Genomic DNA, 19,186 nt, shown 5'->3' with positions numbered 1-19,186 from the left:
TGAGTCACAGACTTTAAGCTCTGGTGGGCCAGAGTTCCCAGGGTGACCTGGCCACCAGCGCTGCCTCCCCTGCACCCCTGCCAGCCCCCACCCAGGGGAGCACCCTGCACACTCTGGGCTGCCGTGGCATGGGACTGGTTTCATGTGGGAGAGGGGAGCAGAGGGCACCGTGGTCCCCCAGCCTCCCCATGTGCCCCAGCCTGGTGCTCAGCACCCTCCTCAGGGAATCCCTTTCTCCTTCATCCCTACCAGAGAATTTTTTTTTGCATGCTGTGTGGTGTTTTTCAATATCACAAGGCTTTCATGTCAGCCTATAGCTTGGGGATCTCTGTGTGGCCTACCCTCCTCCAGGAATTTCACATATAAATCACTGGAAAGCAGGAAATCCTTAAGTCCTGGTAGGAAGCTGTTTACCATGTCTGCCTCGGCACAGGCAGCTGCAGACCACAGAGCATCTTGCCTTGGAGGTACCACTGCAACCCAGACACCTGGACCTGAAATAGGGGAACTTGGCCCCCTTCTTCTGAGATCTCTGAGCCAGACAGTGAGCTCCTGGAATGGGGTTAGAAACTCCTACTGCATTCATGGAGTAGAGCTCCCTGATCTTCTCTGTGTAACACTTTCACTCCGAATTCCCTCAATGCCATTGAAACAATAATATTTAGACCATTTGGGGCTGAGATTATTGCTTTAATAAATTGGGTTTTTATTGGTTCATTGTGGCAAATAAGCCTCCGATTGATTTTGCTCCTAATCAGCATGGAGAATGCATTCCGCTGTAATTAAATCCCGTGTAACTGGGCACTCTGTGTTCGCTTGTCTCTTAGCTTGCAGTGGCATGAGATACAGCACATCAAACGCTATCCTCGCCACGATAGGCACCCTGCCAGCCCGCGGAACGATGATGCTCGCCCTTAGCGTGCTTACAGCGCGTATGGCCGGAGCGCCTTTGGAGCAGCGGGCAGCGCTCGGAGAAGGAGGAAACTTATGATGGGAGGAAGATGGCCAGGGATAAGGTCTTTTCTCTCGAGGAAGGTTTGACCCCCGTCTCTGAAACACTCTAAGAGAGGCGCTGGCCCGGCCGCTTCCGCAGGTGCCGCAGCCCCGGCGCGGCTCCGCTGCCGCTCCCGGGGCTCCGGCCGGGGCTCCCGGGGCAGCCGGGTCCCCCCGGCCGGCGGGAGCGCGGCCGGGCTGCCAGGCGGGCAGTTTTGAAGAGTCGATCTTCATAATACAAATCCCCCGGCCTCGCCTCCCCGCCAGCGGCGCGAGCCAGCTTTTTAATTGAATCCCGGGGATTTGGCCGCAGCCGAGAGCCCCGGTTCGGGCCCCAGCGCCCTGGGTCCCCCCTCCCGAGAGCGGGACCGTCTCTCCAGGGCTGATCTCCCGCCTCTAAACCGAGGGAAGGGGGGGCTCCGGCGGCCCGGGGGAGCCCCCCGGCCCGGCCCCCGGGAGGCAGAGCCCGGGCTCGCTGCACCCCGGGGCTGGGGGCGGCGGGGGGGCCGGGGCAGCTGGCGGGGCCGCGGCTGCTCCCGCCTCCCGCCCGGGCACCGCTTTAGGGGGGGCTCAGGCCGGATCCTGCCCATTCTATACGTTAATGCTCTTTTCTCTCCGGCTGCAGGGAAGCAGGCCAGCGGATAATTACCCCTCACTGCAATCCGCAGAGCTGGCCTAATCCGAAAGCTCAAGTGCCCGTAAGTAAAACTTCAGGAAAAGTTATTGAAACTGACAAATACAGGGTGACAAATAATCAATAAAAGCCCAGTCCCACATCCTTTATTGTTTCCAGGCACTAACAGCAAGTAATGAAACCTCGGCGAGGACGAGGGAGGGAGCGGCAGAGACCGGGCGCTGGGCTGGCTCCTGGAAAGCCCCCACTAAAAGAAGCCCAAGGAAGAGCCCGGCAGGATAAGGGGGACAATCCCGTCCCCAAGGGAGAGAGGAAAATGCCACACTCCCAGCGCCCCCTCTTTCCCCAAGCCCTCGCCGCCGCCCGGGGCCGGGGCGCTCCGGATGGGCGAGCCCGGGCGGCTCCTGCCCGGCCGGGACCTTGTGCCCGACCCGCGGGCAGGGGCGCCCCGGAGCCCGGGGCCACCCGGCAGCCTCGGGCCACGCACCTACTCCACGCACCCGCACAAAAAAATCAGGCGCTGTGATCTGCGTTCTGAAATCTGTAACATCCCTGGACACCCAACGCGCTCCTTCTCATTAGCATCTCGGCCCTGGATTTTCCACGCCGCAGTTTCTAAAGTTTCAGCGAAGGACGCCGGGCAAGATAAATCCGTGCTGTCGTTTCTCTCCCTTTCTGTCTCTCCAAATTAAGTTTTGATCTATCAGTTTAAACACTGGCCAGAAAGTTGATTCACTTTCTGTTAGGATTTCGGGTTAAACCGGGGGCTCCTCCAGTGTCTTTAAGCTTTTGAGCTGTGTAAATGAACTGCAGTGTCACATAATCGATGGGGAAAACTCAGCTGTCACAGATACGAAAGCAGCCGCCTGCCACAGCAATAACGTGATTTGGCATTTCAAAGTTTGGAAACGTGCTGTCTGCGCGTCCGGGGCTCGGGGAGGAATGGGGACGGGGGCGATGCTCCGGGGCGGGTGGGGGGACAGTCCCCGGCCACGGTGGCCCCCGGCCCCCGCAGCCCCAGAGCCGGCGCCCCGCACCGCGGCACCCGCTGCCGCTCCCTCCCTTCCCGACACACGCTGCGAAAGTTGTTTCCCAACTTTGGCGTTAGGGGAGGGTTGACCCAGAACAAATCTCAGTGTCTCGGTGGCCTTTCCAAAGCGGCCGTGCCCCCCCCGCCCCGAGCCTGCGGGACGTGCCCATCTGGAGCACGCACCGTGAGAGCAACTGTGCCGCGTACAGCCACAGCGGCCATCAGTCACTAAAAGCCACACGCTTCACTGGACCGGGGATAAAACGAAGTCCTGGTGACGCCTGGTTAAACCACTGACCCTCTTGCGAGGGCTGGAGGAGGGGGGAAGGCGGCCTCCTCCCGACAAACGCGGCTTTGGGGGGCTTGGCGCGGGGCTCTGCGGGGCCGTGCCCCTCCCCGGGGCTGGCAGCGCTCCCCAAAGGGGACCCAGCGCGGCCCCACGGGGGGAGCCCTGGGCAGAGCCCTCGGCCCTGCTATGCCCCCCATGCCCCTGGGCGGCAGCGGGCACGGGGTTCCCCCCGAAATGGTTCTTTTGATATCGGCTTGGGCAGAAACACCAACCCGTGGGCAGGGTGTGCTCTAAGCCGCGGGGTAAACACTGCCCTCGGCCCCCTGTCCCTACTGCACACCCCGATTCACCCGCACACATGCGCAGGAAAACAACTCACGCAGCGTGTTCAGATGATTTCTGGAAGGGGACGGCTCTAGTTTCAAATTAGGAAGCTCTCTCAGATGAACGATAAACTCCGCTTTGGTCAGGCTATGGTGTTTAATCATATCTTTGTGGTTTTGTCCTCACCAAAAAGAGCCCCGGAGGCTCAGTCAAGAAACGGGATTTCAGATAGTTTGATTTGGCATAAGGAAACTTTGCATTTGTAATATTATAAGACTCTGAAGGGGAAATGAAACCTCTGTAGCTGAGACGAGAAGTGTGCCTAAGTGCCACTGTGTTTCAATCCCCATTCGGATATAATTTAAGTCTTCTCTGGCTTACAGTAATATGCTCTCCAACCTTGAGGCTATCCAAAAGGGGGGGATTTAATGAGGCCGAGTTTATACACTTATATAATTTAGGGGTTTCGCTGCAGCTGTAAAATGACAATTGGTACATGTGTAGTGCAAAAGAGCTGAAATCCCATCCAGGGACCAAGTTGGTTATTTCTGAAGGAGCTGTCATTTCCAGCAGGGGGGCACAATGGGAAGGCCAGGAGCAATGGAGCTCTGATCTCCACCAAGGAGAGATAACCACCTGATTAAAATGGTGCTCTTGTTCCCTCGTCACTCGATCGTCGTGTGAACTTACCTTATTTACAATTATAGGCAATGAGTGAGTCGCCCAGATTGTAATACACCTATAGCTTTGGGTTTACTCCTCCCTTTGTTATCGAGACCATCTCTCGGACAGATTTCTGGACCACTCATAGCAGTGAGCACGGGACCGCTCTGCAGGAGGGAGGGATGTGTGCGTTCCGAGCCCTGCAGGGCGAGCGCAGCGCCTTCACCCTCCGGCACGCCCCCGCTGGGGAGGCCGGGCCCGGCAGAACCAGCCTGTGGAAATCAGGGTGTTTGCAGCACCCAGACACGTGTGAACACCCCCAGAAAGCCAAGGGACAAGAAGGCATTCGGTGAAGGACTATTTTGTGCTGCACATCTGGTATTTGCTCATTTTCCAGGTGAACCCAGGCACGGAGCTGTTGGAGGGCTCCCTCTTCTCGGGTCACTCTGGAGCCCAGGTGTGCGCCAGTGGCATCAGACAATGATGCACCTCTACGCTGAAATTTAACGCACTTTGTTCTCCATTTTAATATTAAATGGTGCGGTGTTTGCCAGATTATTATCCCACTATTGCTTGTGCATTTGTCTCTTATGTCTAGTGCCTGTCATTACACAAAGCGTTTTGAAGAGCTAATTTCAAAAGACAGAAAGTCTACACTTACTATAAAAGTCATTAAATTAGCATGACAAGCATAAAGTTCCTAGGTTATAATTTGGTTATAGATCTGAAATCTTCCCTGCTTTCTCTCTCCACTTGAAGGATGAAGGCTGAAGAGAGGCACCGACTGGAAGTTAGGACAATTGAGCTGTCGGTTGTTTGGTGGAGAAGCAGGGAAGAGATGCGGGCTCCAACACCACCTTTTTGGCAGAGCAGTGGGTGACAAGAAAGAGTTCTGATTTTCTCTCACGTCTCCCAGCCGCCAGAGAAAGGTGTGATCAGATGGTCTTCTACTACAACAGGTGGGAGCAAAAAAAAAAAACAAAGAAAAAAACCTCTCGATGCATTTCTCGTCGATTAAAATGTTGCTGGAATAGCAGGACGCGTGCCTTTTATATAAATCCCGCTAAACGCTAAGATGGGAAGATGTGCTATAAAAGCCGCCATTGGCTGCTTCCCCTAAGGCTGCAACATCCCCTTCATTTTAATCGCTTCTTGGTTTCGGAAGAAAGCCGTGGAGAGGAGGGGGAGAGCTCCTTCCCCCAGCTCCCCGTGCATCTGCAGTGACAGGGGGCTGCAGGAAGCCCCGGTGATGCCAGGACCGGCAGCGTGGGAGCGCCGCTCTGCCCGGCCGGGCATCCTCTCCCTGACACGCTGCATTTCGACAACGAGAAAATTAGAGAAGGGACGGGGCATTCAAACGTGGTGCTCACAGAAGAGGCTGCCCTAGTAGTTATTTTGTCTAAAAAAATCTGCTGTCAACTTTTTCTTTTTTTTTCCCCCCGTCAGGATCAGCGAGGCGCGTTTCTTTGCGCTGCTTCGTTTGCTTTTAACCAGGCATGCTGCGAATTGTGGAAGCTTTCCATTTACCTTTTCTTCTTTAAGCGTTTTAATTATCATCACTGACCTGTTGGGCATACCTACAGTATCAATGTCCCTTTTACATCGCTGCCTTCCCTTTCTCTGCATGTTTCTGCTATTTAACACTTGCTACCTTTGCCATTAGAGTCCTAGAGTGACCCCCATGGGTATCTTTGAAAGAAAGACCCTCTGCATTCCAGCACTGCCTCCTTACCCAAGTAATAGCAAAGGGACCATTCAGACACATGGACCACACTGAAGCATTAATTAGGCTGATGAAATCCATAGAAATGTATGGATTCAGCATAATCGAGTTTCTTCTGCTGACTATAGTTAAGGAATACGTGAGCAGCTGGGAGAATAGAAAGTACTGTTAGGGTGAAGTCATGCATGTAATTGAGTATATTTAACATAACCATTTTAATGATCGGTGATTAAAAGTGCATCTACTTAAATTGTATACCTCTGCAATTTGTCCATATCAACTTTAGAGCACACACAAAGAAAAGGTCGTCATATAAATTTATAAACAAGATCCCTTCCTAGCTACACATGACTCGAGCTGGAATGATAACTCAGTAGCAGCGAGGGGGGAAAGGCCTTTTGCGAGAAAATAGCTACGCCAGTACGATATTAATTAATCACCGGTTTGGCCCCTTTTCTCTCTTGTGCAGCCACAGTATTAGAAGTGCATAATAAGTGAGTTTTCTTTTCATCCGTAATTATTTATAACAATCAGATCACTCGGGGAAAAAAAATCCCTGGGTTTCTTTCCAATATTAAAGGAGTATCTTTTCCCTCGCTTGACAATAGTGTGTGTATGTGTGTGTGTGAGTGTGCATACACATATAGTCAAATAGATTTATTTTTTTTTTTTAAATCCGCAGAAACATTGCCGGAGATCCAGCAAAGAAACACTAAATGATTAAACTTCTCCTGACGCTAAACTTGCACGCGGAGAGGTTAAGGACTAAAAACACGGACAGTATTTGGGGGAGCCGTAGTTGATGGGCACGGCCGTGTCTCCTCGCAGGAGACCCCTGAGAATGGGAAATTAGCAGTCGAAATCTGCAAGTGGGGACTGGATCCCACAAAGCCCACGCGTTGGGAAGGCTGAGTGTCTCTCTCTCGCCTATTCAATCTGCCCAGGCTGGTTGCAGCGAATAAATAGAGTCATTGTGGAGCCCATACACAAACCGACCCAACTCCCTCCCCCACCCCTTCTCGCCCTCCCCCCGTCCCTTTATGCTTAAACGCACACAAATCTGCAGCCGCTTTGCTCCGAGAGGAGCCCAAAGTTTTCTCCCCTTTACTGTACAACGCCTGTGGGAAAGGTTTATCCACACGTATGGAATATGCACTTATGTCGGAGGGACGGGGGTTCACGCTGGGTGAGGGCAGACAGGAGCCGGCCAGGAGCAGAACCACCCTGCCCTCGGCCCGCCGGGCGGGCGGGCGGCCCCGTCCCCGCGGAAGATAACGGTTCAAAGTAGCCAGATGCATTAAACAGCCACAAAAGGGGCCAGACGGGGGATGGGGGCGAAGATTCACTTAAGTTTCTGGTGGAAAACTGAAATGCTGCCGTCTCTGCCTCTCCCAGCACCGCTGCAAGGTGCAATGCGTTTGGCCGCGTCCCTCCCGGCGGGGCGGGCGGCAGCCCCGCGCCCGGGGAACTCGCTCCCTGCAAGAGAATTTGCAACCTTGAAAGCATATTTTTCTTCCAGCTATGGTGGCACTTAGATGATAATGTAGGCAATGAAACTGGGGAGATTTATATCTTTTGGAAAGTAGGACGAGCCAGATGGTAATAGCGTCATTAACAAACAAACTTAGGATCTGCAAGTGAAGCTTGAAATTGGGAAAGAGATCTGGAGAACAAAAGGAGCTGCTGTTGGGGGGTGTGGGGGGAAGAGTCCCTCTTCTGCCGGCCAAATCTAAGAGCACATTCTGGAGGGGCTGCTCCTGCCCAGCACCAGATAATAAACGACGGCTTTTTCCTCCCCTGTTGTGACTGAGAAAGGACAGAGAAAACTTTTGCAATAGGCAAATGTGGCATTTATTTATGTGTAACCCTTTGTAGTCTCAAGTGTCCCAAATGGGCCTTTAATTCAAATCCCTAGTTTGATACGGAGGGATCGCTTCTCCCAAGTTTATTTTGGAGAAACAAAGCGCCGCTTGTGGAAGTTGAAGGGCCAAAAGTTCAGTAATTATTTTTTTGAATTAATAGCAACGAATAAATATTAAAGGTTAAACGTTATTTGCTGTGAGAGTGGAAACATCTGAGGGATTTATTGTGTCTGCCTCTTTTTTTTTCTTTTTTTTTCTTTTTTTCTTTTTTTTTTTTCTTTTTTTTTTTCTTTAACCCCCTCAAGAACCGCTCACTCTTTGCCAGGAGGCACCGACACAGCAGGGGCGAGGGTCCCAGAGCAGAGCCGGGATGCAGGACGTTCAGGGAGGCCCCCGGCCGGGCTTCTCCCCTGTATCACCCTTCGGATTTGCTCTCCAAACCCCCTCCGGGAGGTTCTCGGTGTCCAGGGAAAAGGCCTTCAGCACAGATTTACCCAGCTGAGAGTCCATAAACACCGGAGACCCACCAGCTCCAGGGCTTCAGCAGGAGGGATGGGCTGTGTGCCTCCCAAATTTTAACCAGTGTGTTCCCAAATGCCGCAGAAATGTTTGGAGGTCTTTAGAAGATGCCCGTCTCTCCCTTCCAAAGTTGATGGTTATTAGGTGATTAATGATTTAAAAGATGCCTGTTAACAGCCCCAAGTTGAGAGACATGGACCCACGCTCTAAAGTAAAAACCTAACGTGTTTTTTTTAATGTGCTGGAGATCTTTAAAAGCCCCGAGGACTTACCCTTAAGGCATTATTCAAAGAAAAAAAAACCTGAGACTGGCGGTTCGTCACAGGCAATTGTAAAGGGTTTCAAAGGACCGATCAAACGAGTTGGAGAGTAATCTACATTAAAGTCCGGATGGCAGTGTTACAACATGCACCTGCAGGGTATTTGCTATCCGTGCCCCTTACAGAGCTACAAATCACCATTAAAGAAAGCTGCTTAAGCTTCCTCCGCGCTTCTAGAAAGACTTACTCGGGCTCCTTCACTTTGATATTTATACATCTTGTTATTGATAAGTGTGGGGCTGTTCAGCGCTCCCTTCCCCCTCCCTCCCGGCACTTTTGCAGCAGCCCCTCCCTGCCCCCACCCCGCTCCAGGCGGGTGTTCAGGCGGCCCGGCCCCACGAACGACACGCGTGGGCGTGGGGCTGTCCCCCTGTCCCTGCCATGTGCCGGCTCCGGGAAAAGTTTCGGTTTATTTTATTTATGCAGTTCCCCCCTCCCCAGGCTCTGTCACCAAGGCGACCGGGGCAGCCCAGGCAGCATCGGCACGCGGGATGTCCCGGCGGATTTTCTCACAGTTGCGGGAGGCGCAGACATGGAAATGAGCTCATTGCGGGGGAGTGGCGGCCGCCCGGGCCGCCCCCGGCCCGGCACGGCCCGGCACGGCCCGGCACGGCACGGCACGGCACGGCACGGCCCGCTGGTCCCGGGGCTGCGGGGCTCGCTCTCCTCTTGAAGGCATTTGGGGGAAGTCGCGCAGTTTCCGCGCAGAGCCCCGGGGCGGGCACAGTTAACCCTTGGCACGCCGCGGCTGCCGGCCGGGAGAGCTCTGGCCACCCCCGGTCCCTGCTGCGCCCCCTCTGCTCCCGCACTCCCACGGGCAGCATCCAGTGCGCTCCGTGCTCCCCCCGCCAGGCGATGTCAGCGGGGAAAAGTAAAGTTGTAAGACAAACAAGCCGGGAAAGCTAGGAGGGAAAAAAAAAAAAATCAAGATTTTTCTACCCACTCGAGGCGAAAAAGCTCAAAGGTCAACAGGGATTCATCAACCGCTTCCCACGGCCGCAGGCAGGGCGATACAATCAACTTGGATTTCTTTTTCGGGTAATTTTAGTGATCAGGTCCGTGTTTTCAGTACTTCCCTCGAGTGGGTTCTCGCAAACGAACAAACACCGCGCCCGTGGCAGGTGTGGGGCTGCGGTGCCCCGGTGGCCCCGGGCACCCCCGCGGCAGCAGCGGGGACCCGCAGCGCAGTGCCCTGGGGGCAGCTGGGGGAGCACACCGGCAGGGAGCAGCAAGGGGCTTCGCCGCGCTGGCGGCACAGGAGGATTTCGGTGGTTTGTCAAAAATCAGCTAATTATCCCCACGAGCAGAATAAGGGACAATATCTCGAATTCGGTGTAGCTGCCTCCCCTCTTGGCATCCCTGGCAGCGGAGGGCTGGCACCCAGGCCCTGCCGCCTCCCCTTGCTGCCCCCGGGGCTTTCTCGGCGGCAAAGCTCGCTTTGCTGGGCCGGGGAGCTGGGACGGGCCGGGGGCCCAGCAGCGCTGCCAGCGCTCACCGCAAAAGTTTGCCAACTCCTCTCCTGGAATGGTCCTCGGAGGGGCGGCGGTGAGGAGGGGGACGGGACCCGCTCCCCGACCGGCCCACGCCAGGCAGGGCGCCTCCAGCGCCGGGGAAAAGCTGCGGGAGCGGGCCGGCACAGCGGACGCGCGCCGGGGTGCGCCCCCCTCCGCCACAAGCCGCTCAACTTCTGCCTTGGAGCCCCGGCCCCGCCGCCGGGAAAGGCTCTCTGCTGCTGCCAGGGTGGAGGGGCAGGCTTTGGGTCAGCGGGGCCGGGCAGAGGGGACAGAGGCAGGGGCAGCCCAGGACAGAGGGTGGCACATCGCGCGGCACCCCCCGGCGCTGGCAGGCCCTGGCACCTCTGCTGCCGCATCACGGCGAGCGCAACTTGCAGCCGCCTCTAAACTGTTGCAAAACAAATCCCCGGCAGGTTCACGGGGCTGGCGAGAAGGTGGCGGAGCCCAGCGCCGAGAGCCCCCCGGCCGCCCCCGCCGGCCCCACACCCCCGGCCGCAGCTGATGGGGGCCCGGGGCGAGCGAGGGGCGAGCGCGCCTTGGGCCAAGCGCTAATTTGGTGTGTACGCTTAAGGCGGCCATCTGAGGGCTGGATAGCAACCAGGGAAAGGGGTGTATTCGCCACTGGAAGATTTAGGTTGTTGCTAGGATGTGAGAACAAAAAATCTTCAATAAGTCGGGGAGGGGGGAGGACGGGGCAGAGGGGGAGGAAGGGGGGTTACAAGGTTTGTCACAGGGAAAAGTGCAGACATCTGCTGGAACTTCCATATCTAAGCTGTTCATTTACAGGAGCCAACTTCTGAAATCTCCACAATTAGATCTGCATTGTTCTTTCTCAACAACACTGCCTAGAAAGAAAAGGTCTTCTCTGTCGGGGCCAATCCAACGAAGCGTTTGACGTTATTAAATAATAAAGCGATTGTGATTTACATTGTTGTTCGGAAAAAGGGCCAATTATCCACTGTTATGTTGCCATAAAGATCATATTAACTCGAATTAGTAATCAAACAATATGCTAGCGTTAAAAGTATAGAGAGGACAACGCGACTGGTCTTGTTGCATCCTCACTTTTTCTTGTAAAACCAGAAGCATAAATACACTTGAAAGAGGCGCAGAAACTTCATCCTTAACGGGGAAAAAGAGAAAGAGGTACCAGCGTTTGTGATTAATGGTCCTCTGTGTTGACTGTTTTCAATTAATTCAAAGCCACCCAAATCTCATATTGATTTTTCTGTTTACAAATTAATTCTTCTTTCGAATACCACGGGAAATGTTTCAAGGTACTCCGACAACCAGGGCGATTTTTTTTTTGTAATGTAAAGTCTTTTAGAATTTTGATTTTGGGGTGGTTTTTGTTTGGTTTTCATTTTGTTTTGAGTTTGGGATTTTTTTTTTCAGAGTAACGTTTTCTAAAGGCGTCTGAGTTCCAAGCAGAGACCAACCTCACCACTACCAAAACGCAAACCCAGCCGCATCCCTGCACGCCAGCAAATTTCCTCTGCCACAATCAAATAATTATTTTTATTAAAGCAGTTATTAGGTTTATAACTCATTTGCCACTTAAATTTGTGCAACCAACCAAGGCGATCTAAATAGGTTTGAGTTGCCCCTTGGGTCCGGGATGTAAGCGGTAAGAAGGAGGATTAATTATGGGTGTGTGCAGCAGGAGGACACAAAGGCTGTCCGGGGAGCAGCGGCGGGGCTGGGCTCCCCCGGGCCCCGCAGGCTCGGGCACCCCCGGCCCAACTCCCCGGCGTTTGGTTTTGGGCTGCCGCGGGGCCACGGCTGGGGCTGGGGAGCTGCAACTTGTTGGCAGTAAATAAAGCGCTGTCAGGTGATGATGCTCCGGCGCGTTTGAAACGTCCCGAGCAAAGTGTGCACGAGGCGTTTTTCATACGGGATTATCGATGTGATACGATACGATACGACGGGGTGATACAGCAGCATCGATCTCTTGTCTCCTATTTGGACAAGGTCGGTTCTTTGTGCTCGGGATGTGCCCCCTGGAAATGTGCTCCCAGCGCCCAGCGACACCTGAGTGGTGCCTCTAATGTCATTTATTGCCAACTCGTTTTGTTATCGGCTGGGGGTGGGGGCTCCTCGCAGCTCAGGTAATAACCGGGTAGCTGTCAGCTTCTCCCGTTTAGCACTGCTCAGGCAAGAATGGCTTTGCCAAACTGTTCCAGGAGCTGATGCTATTTGTTACCACGATTAGGGGGAAAAAAGAACATTCACACTAACATGGGTTTCTATAAGCAAACGCCGAGCAATTTTCCTCAGCGCAATGCATCAGCAAGTATATCCAAAAGAGCTTAATCTACTTCTTGCAGGTTAGGTGCGAGAGAAATCAGCAAGGGCTGCTCCGGGATGCCATGAAAATCCCGGCTCATTGGCTCGGCCGCGATAGGACGAGGCACATCAAATCGAGGCGGAGAGGGACAGAATCAATCAGTCCTCTTGGCTGAGGAGTGAGCCCTCGCCCTGGAAATAATTTCGAATAAAACTTGTGTAACCAAGTGTAACCTAGCTTACTCTGACAGATCGTTGAGAGGGTAAAAAAAAAAGTTTAAAAATATTATGGAAATAAGCCAATAAAACAATCTGGACTGAATTAATAAGAGTGCAAAGTTTGTATCCATGTGTAAGGATAATATATTAAGCCAAAAATGAGACAGGTTATCTCTAAACAGGATTAAAATGCGTTCGTGTATAGGATTAGAACATCTCATCCATTTAAAAACAGTGTCTCTCCTCCTCCTCACAACACTTTATTATATATTAAAAAAAAAAAAGGGCAAAAAACTTTCCCTGTTAGAAGCACTTGGGAAATGCGTTTTATTAATCGAGAGCCTTTTTTTTTCCTTGCAATCAAATGCAACTGATGGCCCTGAATAAGCCGCCTTGTTAGGAAACGGGCCATTTTTTAAAACCTGTGATCAAAACAGACCTGTCTTCAGAGAGAGCACAGCAGATTTAAATGTTGGTCAAAAGGAGTCACAACTGTTCATTAAAAGCAAACCCTAACTAGTGCTAATGTATAGCCATTTTGTGAGCTCAGGACTGTAGAAAGAGGCGAAAAAAAGTCTGAGAGTGTGAGCTGATGCCGTGCTGGCTGGCAGTGTGTGGTCTATTGTAGGGAATGTGCTTTTTCCACTGAACAGAGAGCCCCCCTCTTTTATTCCCCAGCTCTACTGCACCTGCACTGGATCAGGGAGCTACTGCCATTCACCACATCAACAGAGAAGACATCTCTGACAGCACTCAATTCATTACATTTCTTCCTGCTTTTCAAACCAACGCACAAAAAAAAAAAAAAAAAAAAAAAAAAAAAAAAAAAAAAAAAGTATTGCCAATCAGTGCCTGGGGTGCAGGGAAGAAATCTTACAATACTTTATATTCGCCGCTCATTTTGGATTTCATTAGTCAGAAAACTCACTTCTCAGCCAGTTACAACTTTTCTTTCTTTCTTTCTTTCTTTCTTTCTTTCTTTCTTTCTTTCTTTCTTTCTTTCTTTCTTTCTTTCTTTCTTTCTTTCTTTCTTTCTTTCTTTCTTTCTTTCTTTCCTTTCTTTCTCTCTCTCTTTCTTTCTTTCTCTTTCCTCACTCTTTCTCTCTCTTTCCTTTTTCTCTCTCTTTCTTTTTCTGTCTTTCCTTCCTTCCTTCCTTCTGTCCTTTTCCTTCTTTCCTTCCCTGCTCAGGGGTTCTGGGGCCGCTGCCGCTCCCCTGCCACGCCGGGAGAGGAGATGGGCCCGAGCCGGGGCTCCCCAGGAGAGACTTTATTCATAATTCATGGGAGCAGAGCAGCTCTCGGGAGACGGGGAGGAAGAAAGGGCCGAAGAGGCCGAAGTGTCCCGGAGCAGCTGGGGGGGAGCGGGGTGCGGGGGTGTCACCGGGGGTGTCACCGGGGGTGCCGGGCCAGGGGCCGCGGGGCCCCGCCGGGAGGGGACGCGCCGGCCCCCCTGACCCATGGAGAAAGTTGTTATCGGCCAAACTTCTCGAAAGGGACTCCGGGGAATTTGGGGGTAGCGTGGTTTCTTGAAGAACCGTTTTTCAGAAGCATTTGCAAGCGAAAGAAACCGAGCCGAGGGGTTTAGATTCAGGTATTTGATCTCGCCGGACCCAGACATCTAATTAGAGTGGCCTCAGCGATTGAAATGGTGTTAATTCCCATTGTTCCCCACTCAGATCCCTTGGCCCTCCACCGCTGGGATGCTCTCATTTTCAAAATTCTTAATAAAAATATTTATATTTGAAACAACAAACCAACTAACCAATTTCTGTATTTCCCCCTCTTCTGGCCCATTTTCCTCCATCACAAGCAAAAGCAAAAGCAAACTCCTGGGTATTTTTTTTTTCGCAGACGCTGGCAAAGAATAACACCCCCTCTGTGGGATCTTAACAGAAATAAATCACAAGGAGCTCTTGCCTACCTGAAAAGTAGGAGGAAATCCGACTGTCTGGTTTCGGGTGTAAAGTGTGTATCGATAAGGAAGACACAGCCGATTCAGAAACGGGACCCAATTAATCTATGGGTTTCTTTACATCACCCCCCGTTAGGATGTGTGCTTTGGAAATATTGATTCATCGCGACAGCAAAGTCGCAACCACTGTGTGTGCATAACATGGGGAGGACACGGAGCGAGAACCCGCAGCAACGCAAAGCCCACTCACTGGAGAGCCAGATTGCTTTTTAAGCTAAAACTAATAATTTCATAACTGATTCACATTCAATCTGGCGCCAGTGACGTCACGGGGTATTAGCATACGAGGAGGGATGAAGCCAGTGTGGCTGGAGTTGATAAGGTGCCTCCTGAGGAATTCGCTGCTTGTTTTAATACATTAATTATTTCCCTGTCTTCCTCTACTTCTGCAATTTGTAAGAGCTTAAAGGAACCATCATTCCCAGCGATGCCAGAAGGACACGTTGGCGATCTCCTCCCGTGGCACCGGCAGCCGGGGGCAGCGCGGGGTGAGCCCCAGCCCCGCTCCCGGGGCGCGGCGAGGCTGGGCTCTAGCGGAGCCCCTCGGGCCTGGGCGTCCCTCCTCGCCCCAGTAAGGCCGGCTGGCCCGGACCGGGAGCTCCCCGCAGCATGGGAAGCGGGTTTGCAGGATGCAGCTCTCAGCTTGGAACGCGTGTGAGTTGTGAGTGTGCGTGAGTGAGTGTGAGCTGGTGTGCCAGGACACCCCTGCGGAGCCTTCCCGAGGGAAAGCCTCTGCAGAGGCCCGTGTCTTTCCAGCACCCGGTGGGATTCCCCCCTCTACCCCTCCCCATCCCCATCCCCTGCCGTTAATCACGATTTTCTGGGGAAAAAAAAAAAAAAAGAAGGGGAAAAAAAAAAAGGCCCACATTACGTCATCAGCCCTAACTGCTGCGGAGATGATGGGGTCACCGAGGAGCCGGGGCGGGGGAGCCCGCGGGGGCCGGGCCTCCCCTCCCGTTCCCTGGGGCAGCGGCCGCCTGTCCGGGAGCGGGGCCGGGGCAGCGCTGTGCCCGCCGCTGGGCTCGGGACAGGGGAGAGACAGACACAGCCCAGCTCCGTGCCCCGGCTGACAGCTCTCCCCGGCGCCCCACTGCCCCCAGAGCTTGTAGGAACCGGCGGCATCGCCGCTTTGGCCCCAGCGAGCTCGGCCGGGCCCCGCGGGAGAGGCCGGACAGTTCCCCCCCTCGCAGGGTGCCCCTCGGGGACCCTCCCGAGCTGCGGCCACCTCGCTCCTCTGGAGAAGGCAACTGCCTCGGAATGACCGCTCGGTGACTTGAGCCTGAAACGCATTGGGAGGGAAGGAGGGAGGGAGAGGCACTTTTTATCAGGGGTCGGGGGAACGGGTAGGGAAGGGCGCAAAACACAAACAAAGCGCAGAGAAATCCTAAAAGAATTAAATTTAAAAAGGACAAATATAAAAAAAAATAAACATCAAAACAAGAAAACTCAAAACATGAAACCACTCTGTACAAGCTGTCGCCCACATGGCAGAGGTCCTGCGAGGCAGCTCGCTGCTCCAGAGGATCAGCCAGGGACAAACTCCTGCAGAAACTTCTCCGGGCCGGCCCTGCTCCGCTCCCCGCGGGCGCTCGCAGCCAGGACCCCCCGCCCACGGGCTTGCCCCGCTCCTGCCGACCGGGCTGCAGCGGCCCGGCCTTCTCCCGCGGGACAGCCGGGCCCGAACCCGCGCCACGCTGCGCGGGAAGGGCCGTCCGCGCTCTCCTCCAACATCGCTAAATTGTAATGAAAAATTGCAGCTTGTTTCGGCGCGCCCCCTCCCCCTGCGCGCACAGGCGCACACGGATACAAACACACACACAGGCACACTCACACCCCGCTCAGCCACAGCAAACCCCCTGCGAACTCCAAAGCAAAGCTCCAGAACCATCCTGCGAGGTTCGGGGTTTCGCTTTGCCGCTCCTCCCGCCCGCACCTGCCGGCGCAGAGGCTGCGCGGAGCCCGGAGCGGCCGCGGTGCCGGGCAGGGCTGGCCGGGCCCCGAGCGGCGCCGGCCCGCAGGATGGAGCTCGCCCTCCCGCTCTGGCACCGCCGAACGCGCAGCGCCGGGAATTTCCACCCCGGGCTCCTTGCAAGCGAACCAGCCCCCACACTCACTGTAGCGCTGTACGTCCTCGCCAAGTGAATTGATTCCTCAAAAGCAAAATAGTACCAAACTCTCGCAATTCCCCGTGCCATCGTCAGAAAAACTGGTTTTAATTACCAAAACTGAAATAGCGGCGGTGCTAACTAGCAGGCGATCAAACCGCAATCAAACTTAAATCTCTGAGTAGTTAGCTATAAACTGTCAGCAATTGAAAAGTAAACCTGGTGCACACAAAGGCTCTGTTTAATTTTCTTGTTGTAATGGCTCTAAATGAGGACCCCATCACTATGCAGTTAAGCGGTGTTGCTTGTCCCCCTGAGGCGCTGATCAGTTCTTTTTAATGTGAGAAAACTGGCAGCTCGAAGCCCGTCAATGGAGCTCCCACAACAAAAGTCCTGAAAAGCTGAATGAATTGGGTTTGTAATTACTGCTTCCCTCTCCCCCCTTGCAGCTTATCTCTTATTCATTCAACATACATTATTGTCACCTAATCGCACACTCCCAACGTTATTTTGGAGTTTTTGCCTTTTTTTTTTTTTTTTTTTTTTGGTATCTACTACTACGGACATGTTTGTTGTAGAAATTAAACAAAATAATCCTCCCTTCTCTATCCCCTCCTCACCAAGAAAAATGTTGAAGCGACAGTGTCAGGCGAGGCTGACTGGCGTTAAAAAAAGCAAAGACGCAGCTCTTCTGCCATCAGAATGTCAGCATTTTGCATATATCCTCGGAAATCTCACAACCACCGAAGCAGGTTTTACATTTTAGTATTTGAGTTAGATCAGGATTTAAATGACTGAAGTGTATCTAATCACACCTATCAGTAATGGGCCTCTTTCTTTCAGTGGGACTTACATTATATACTACTTAAATTGCTGGGCTATCTACCTCCTATTCGGAGGCAGATATCCAGCTCTGCTGCCCGTTGGGGACGAGGAGGAATTAATACAGGGAGAAAACACTCTGCTGTGGGGATCACCGTCACCCCTGATGTCCCAGCCGGCACCAGTGGGCATCTCAAGGAATCAAAACGTGGTTTCGGCCAAGAAATGTCTGTCGGCAAGCGAGAGCCAGGGGCTGGAGCCGGGGCTGCGAGGCAGAGCCTCTGCCCAGATCCCCCACCGCAAGAAGCTGTCGGTTGCAGAAATAAGTACAGCTATTACAACCAAATCTACTAACAGTCTAAATAATTAATTGAACCATTGCTCTTTGACCCTTGGAAAGTCCAGTAGGGACCCGTTTGTAGTAATAATACCCCCGAATGAGCCCTTGTCAAATATTCATTTAGTGGTTAATGTGAGCGATTTCCCCCTGGGACAGTCTGTAATACCAGCTTCCCAGCTTTGGCAAGAAACCCTGCTAATCTACCTCTCCAGTTCCGCAAAATATTTTAACACCCCAGTACTTAAAAAGCCGTAAAAAATCACAGGGGAAACTATAATCTTATCCTTGGGTTCACTTCGGCTCTGTAGAAGGTTAGGGAAACATTACACTGGAGCTCTTGGGCCGAGCATCACTCTGGCTATAAAATACACAACAATTCACGAGAGGGAAACCACGGAGAGCCCCAAAGGTCTTCAATAACCAAAATAAAAACATACCCACGAGTTCTGCTACACATTTCAGCTGCCATAAACGACAGGCCCGAATAATGGCTTAGGTGTAAATGGCGTTATTGAATGTGTTGAATTTTAAATGAGCAGTGGACAATGGCGTTCCTCCAAGTAGCACTTTAAAAATAAAACTGTTCAGCTGCACATGTAAAATGCTTTGGGTTATCCTCCCTAAACGGATAAATGGATGGATGGATGGATGGATGGATGGATGGATGGATGGATGGATGGATGGATGGATGGATGTAAGGAATCTGTCCAAGGGATATCAGGTTTCAACCACATATATTCCAAATTGTACTCCAAAATCTAAGCTTAAACAAATTGCCCTTATAAAAAGTTGCTGAATTCACTAAGCCTGAATATGTGGCTTAGTGCCTTTTGTTTAGGGGTATTAGCTCGCCTTCTCTATGCGAATTGTAAAAGGACCAACATTTCCAAATACCCCCCTCGAATATTTTAGTTAGCACTTCAAAAAGGGGCCAGGTTTTATTGCTGTTAATTGGCTAAGATTCGCTTTTAAAAATGGAATCGTGATATCGATTGGGCTTTTATTCCTGGTTCTCTTTTCTCAGCGAGGCAAGCGGGAGCGGGGATGTGGGCTCGTTACCACGTGAATAATCCCCAAATGCATTGCAAACGCTCACAGCTCTGAAAAAGAATGTTTTACTCGTTGCATTAGCGTAAAAGACACAGAGAATCTGCAAAAATTGTTGTCCGGCCCAAGCACCGCGACTGTGCAGAAAAAAAAAGGGACAAAAGGAGCTAAACTACAAAAACAGGCAGGGAGCAAATCTCCACGTCTCCTAGTCTGGCAATGTTAGTTTTCATCTGGACACCAGGCTTCAAGGATGGAGGCCAGGACTGAGCCTAGGAAATAGCAATACCAAATAAAGCCACGACCAGCCAGGTAATTTTGTGCGTGCGTGTGTGTCTGTGTGTGTGTGTGCATTTTACCCAGCCTTCTTCCCCCCGACCTAAAGCGAAATCCAGTGGCTGACAAGAAACACTGGAGAGAAAAGCTCAGCGACGCTTGCCCCGCGCCAGAGTGCCCACTTTGTGCCTTGCCTAAGCCAAACATCACATGCTTCCCTTGCCACGTACCACGAGCCATCAGCCGAA

General features: G+C 52.5%; 1 protein-coding gene and 1 long non-coding RNA gene across 14 annotated transcripts in view; one reads left to right on the top strand and one right to left on the bottom strand.

Moving 5' to 3' along the window:
* SOX2 (SRY-box transcription factor 2) overlaps positions 1 to 19,186 on the bottom strand; it is a 36,805-nt gene that overhangs the window by 14,000 nt on the left and 3,619 nt on the right. The window contains exons 1-3 of one of the 13 annotated variants that reach the window (XM_064385376.1): positions 14,298 to 19,186; positions 9,853 to 12,349; positions 8,726 to 9,259 (exon numbers count right to left, since the gene is read on the bottom strand). The exon at positions 14,298 to 19,186 is cut by the window's right edge and continues 316 nt beyond it. The exons of 11 other annotated variants lie outside the window; for them this stretch is intronic. In XM_064385376.1, the coding sequence (XP_064241446.1) occupies positions 8,867 to 9,259; positions 9,853 to 10,227 (768 nt within the window). In that variant the 5' untranslated portion in view covers positions 10,228 to 12,349; positions 14,298 to 19,186 and the 3' untranslated portion in view covers positions 8,726 to 8,866. Of the gene's footprint in view, positions 1 to 8,725; positions 9,260 to 9,852; positions 12,350 to 14,297 lie in introns of those variants that run through there. One more of the 13 variants, XR_010346139.1, reaches the window with a different exon arrangement.
* Positions 4,221 to 6,476, top strand: LOC135278695 (uncharacterized). Its single transcript, XR_010346140.1, has 3 exons — positions 4,221 to 4,390; positions 4,693 to 4,892; positions 6,339 to 6,476. It is a non-coding gene; the product is annotated as an uncharacterized LOC135278695 (long non-coding RNA).

Source organism: Passer domesticus, chromosome 11, assembly GCF_036417665.1.
Source record: "Passer domesticus isolate bPasDom1 chromosome 11, bPasDom1.hap1, whole genome shotgun sequence".
Taxonomy (NCBI): Eukaryota; Metazoa; Chordata; class Aves; order Passeriformes; family Passeridae; genus Passer; species Passer domesticus.
This window is presented reverse-complemented; position numbering and strand designations above follow the sequence as displayed.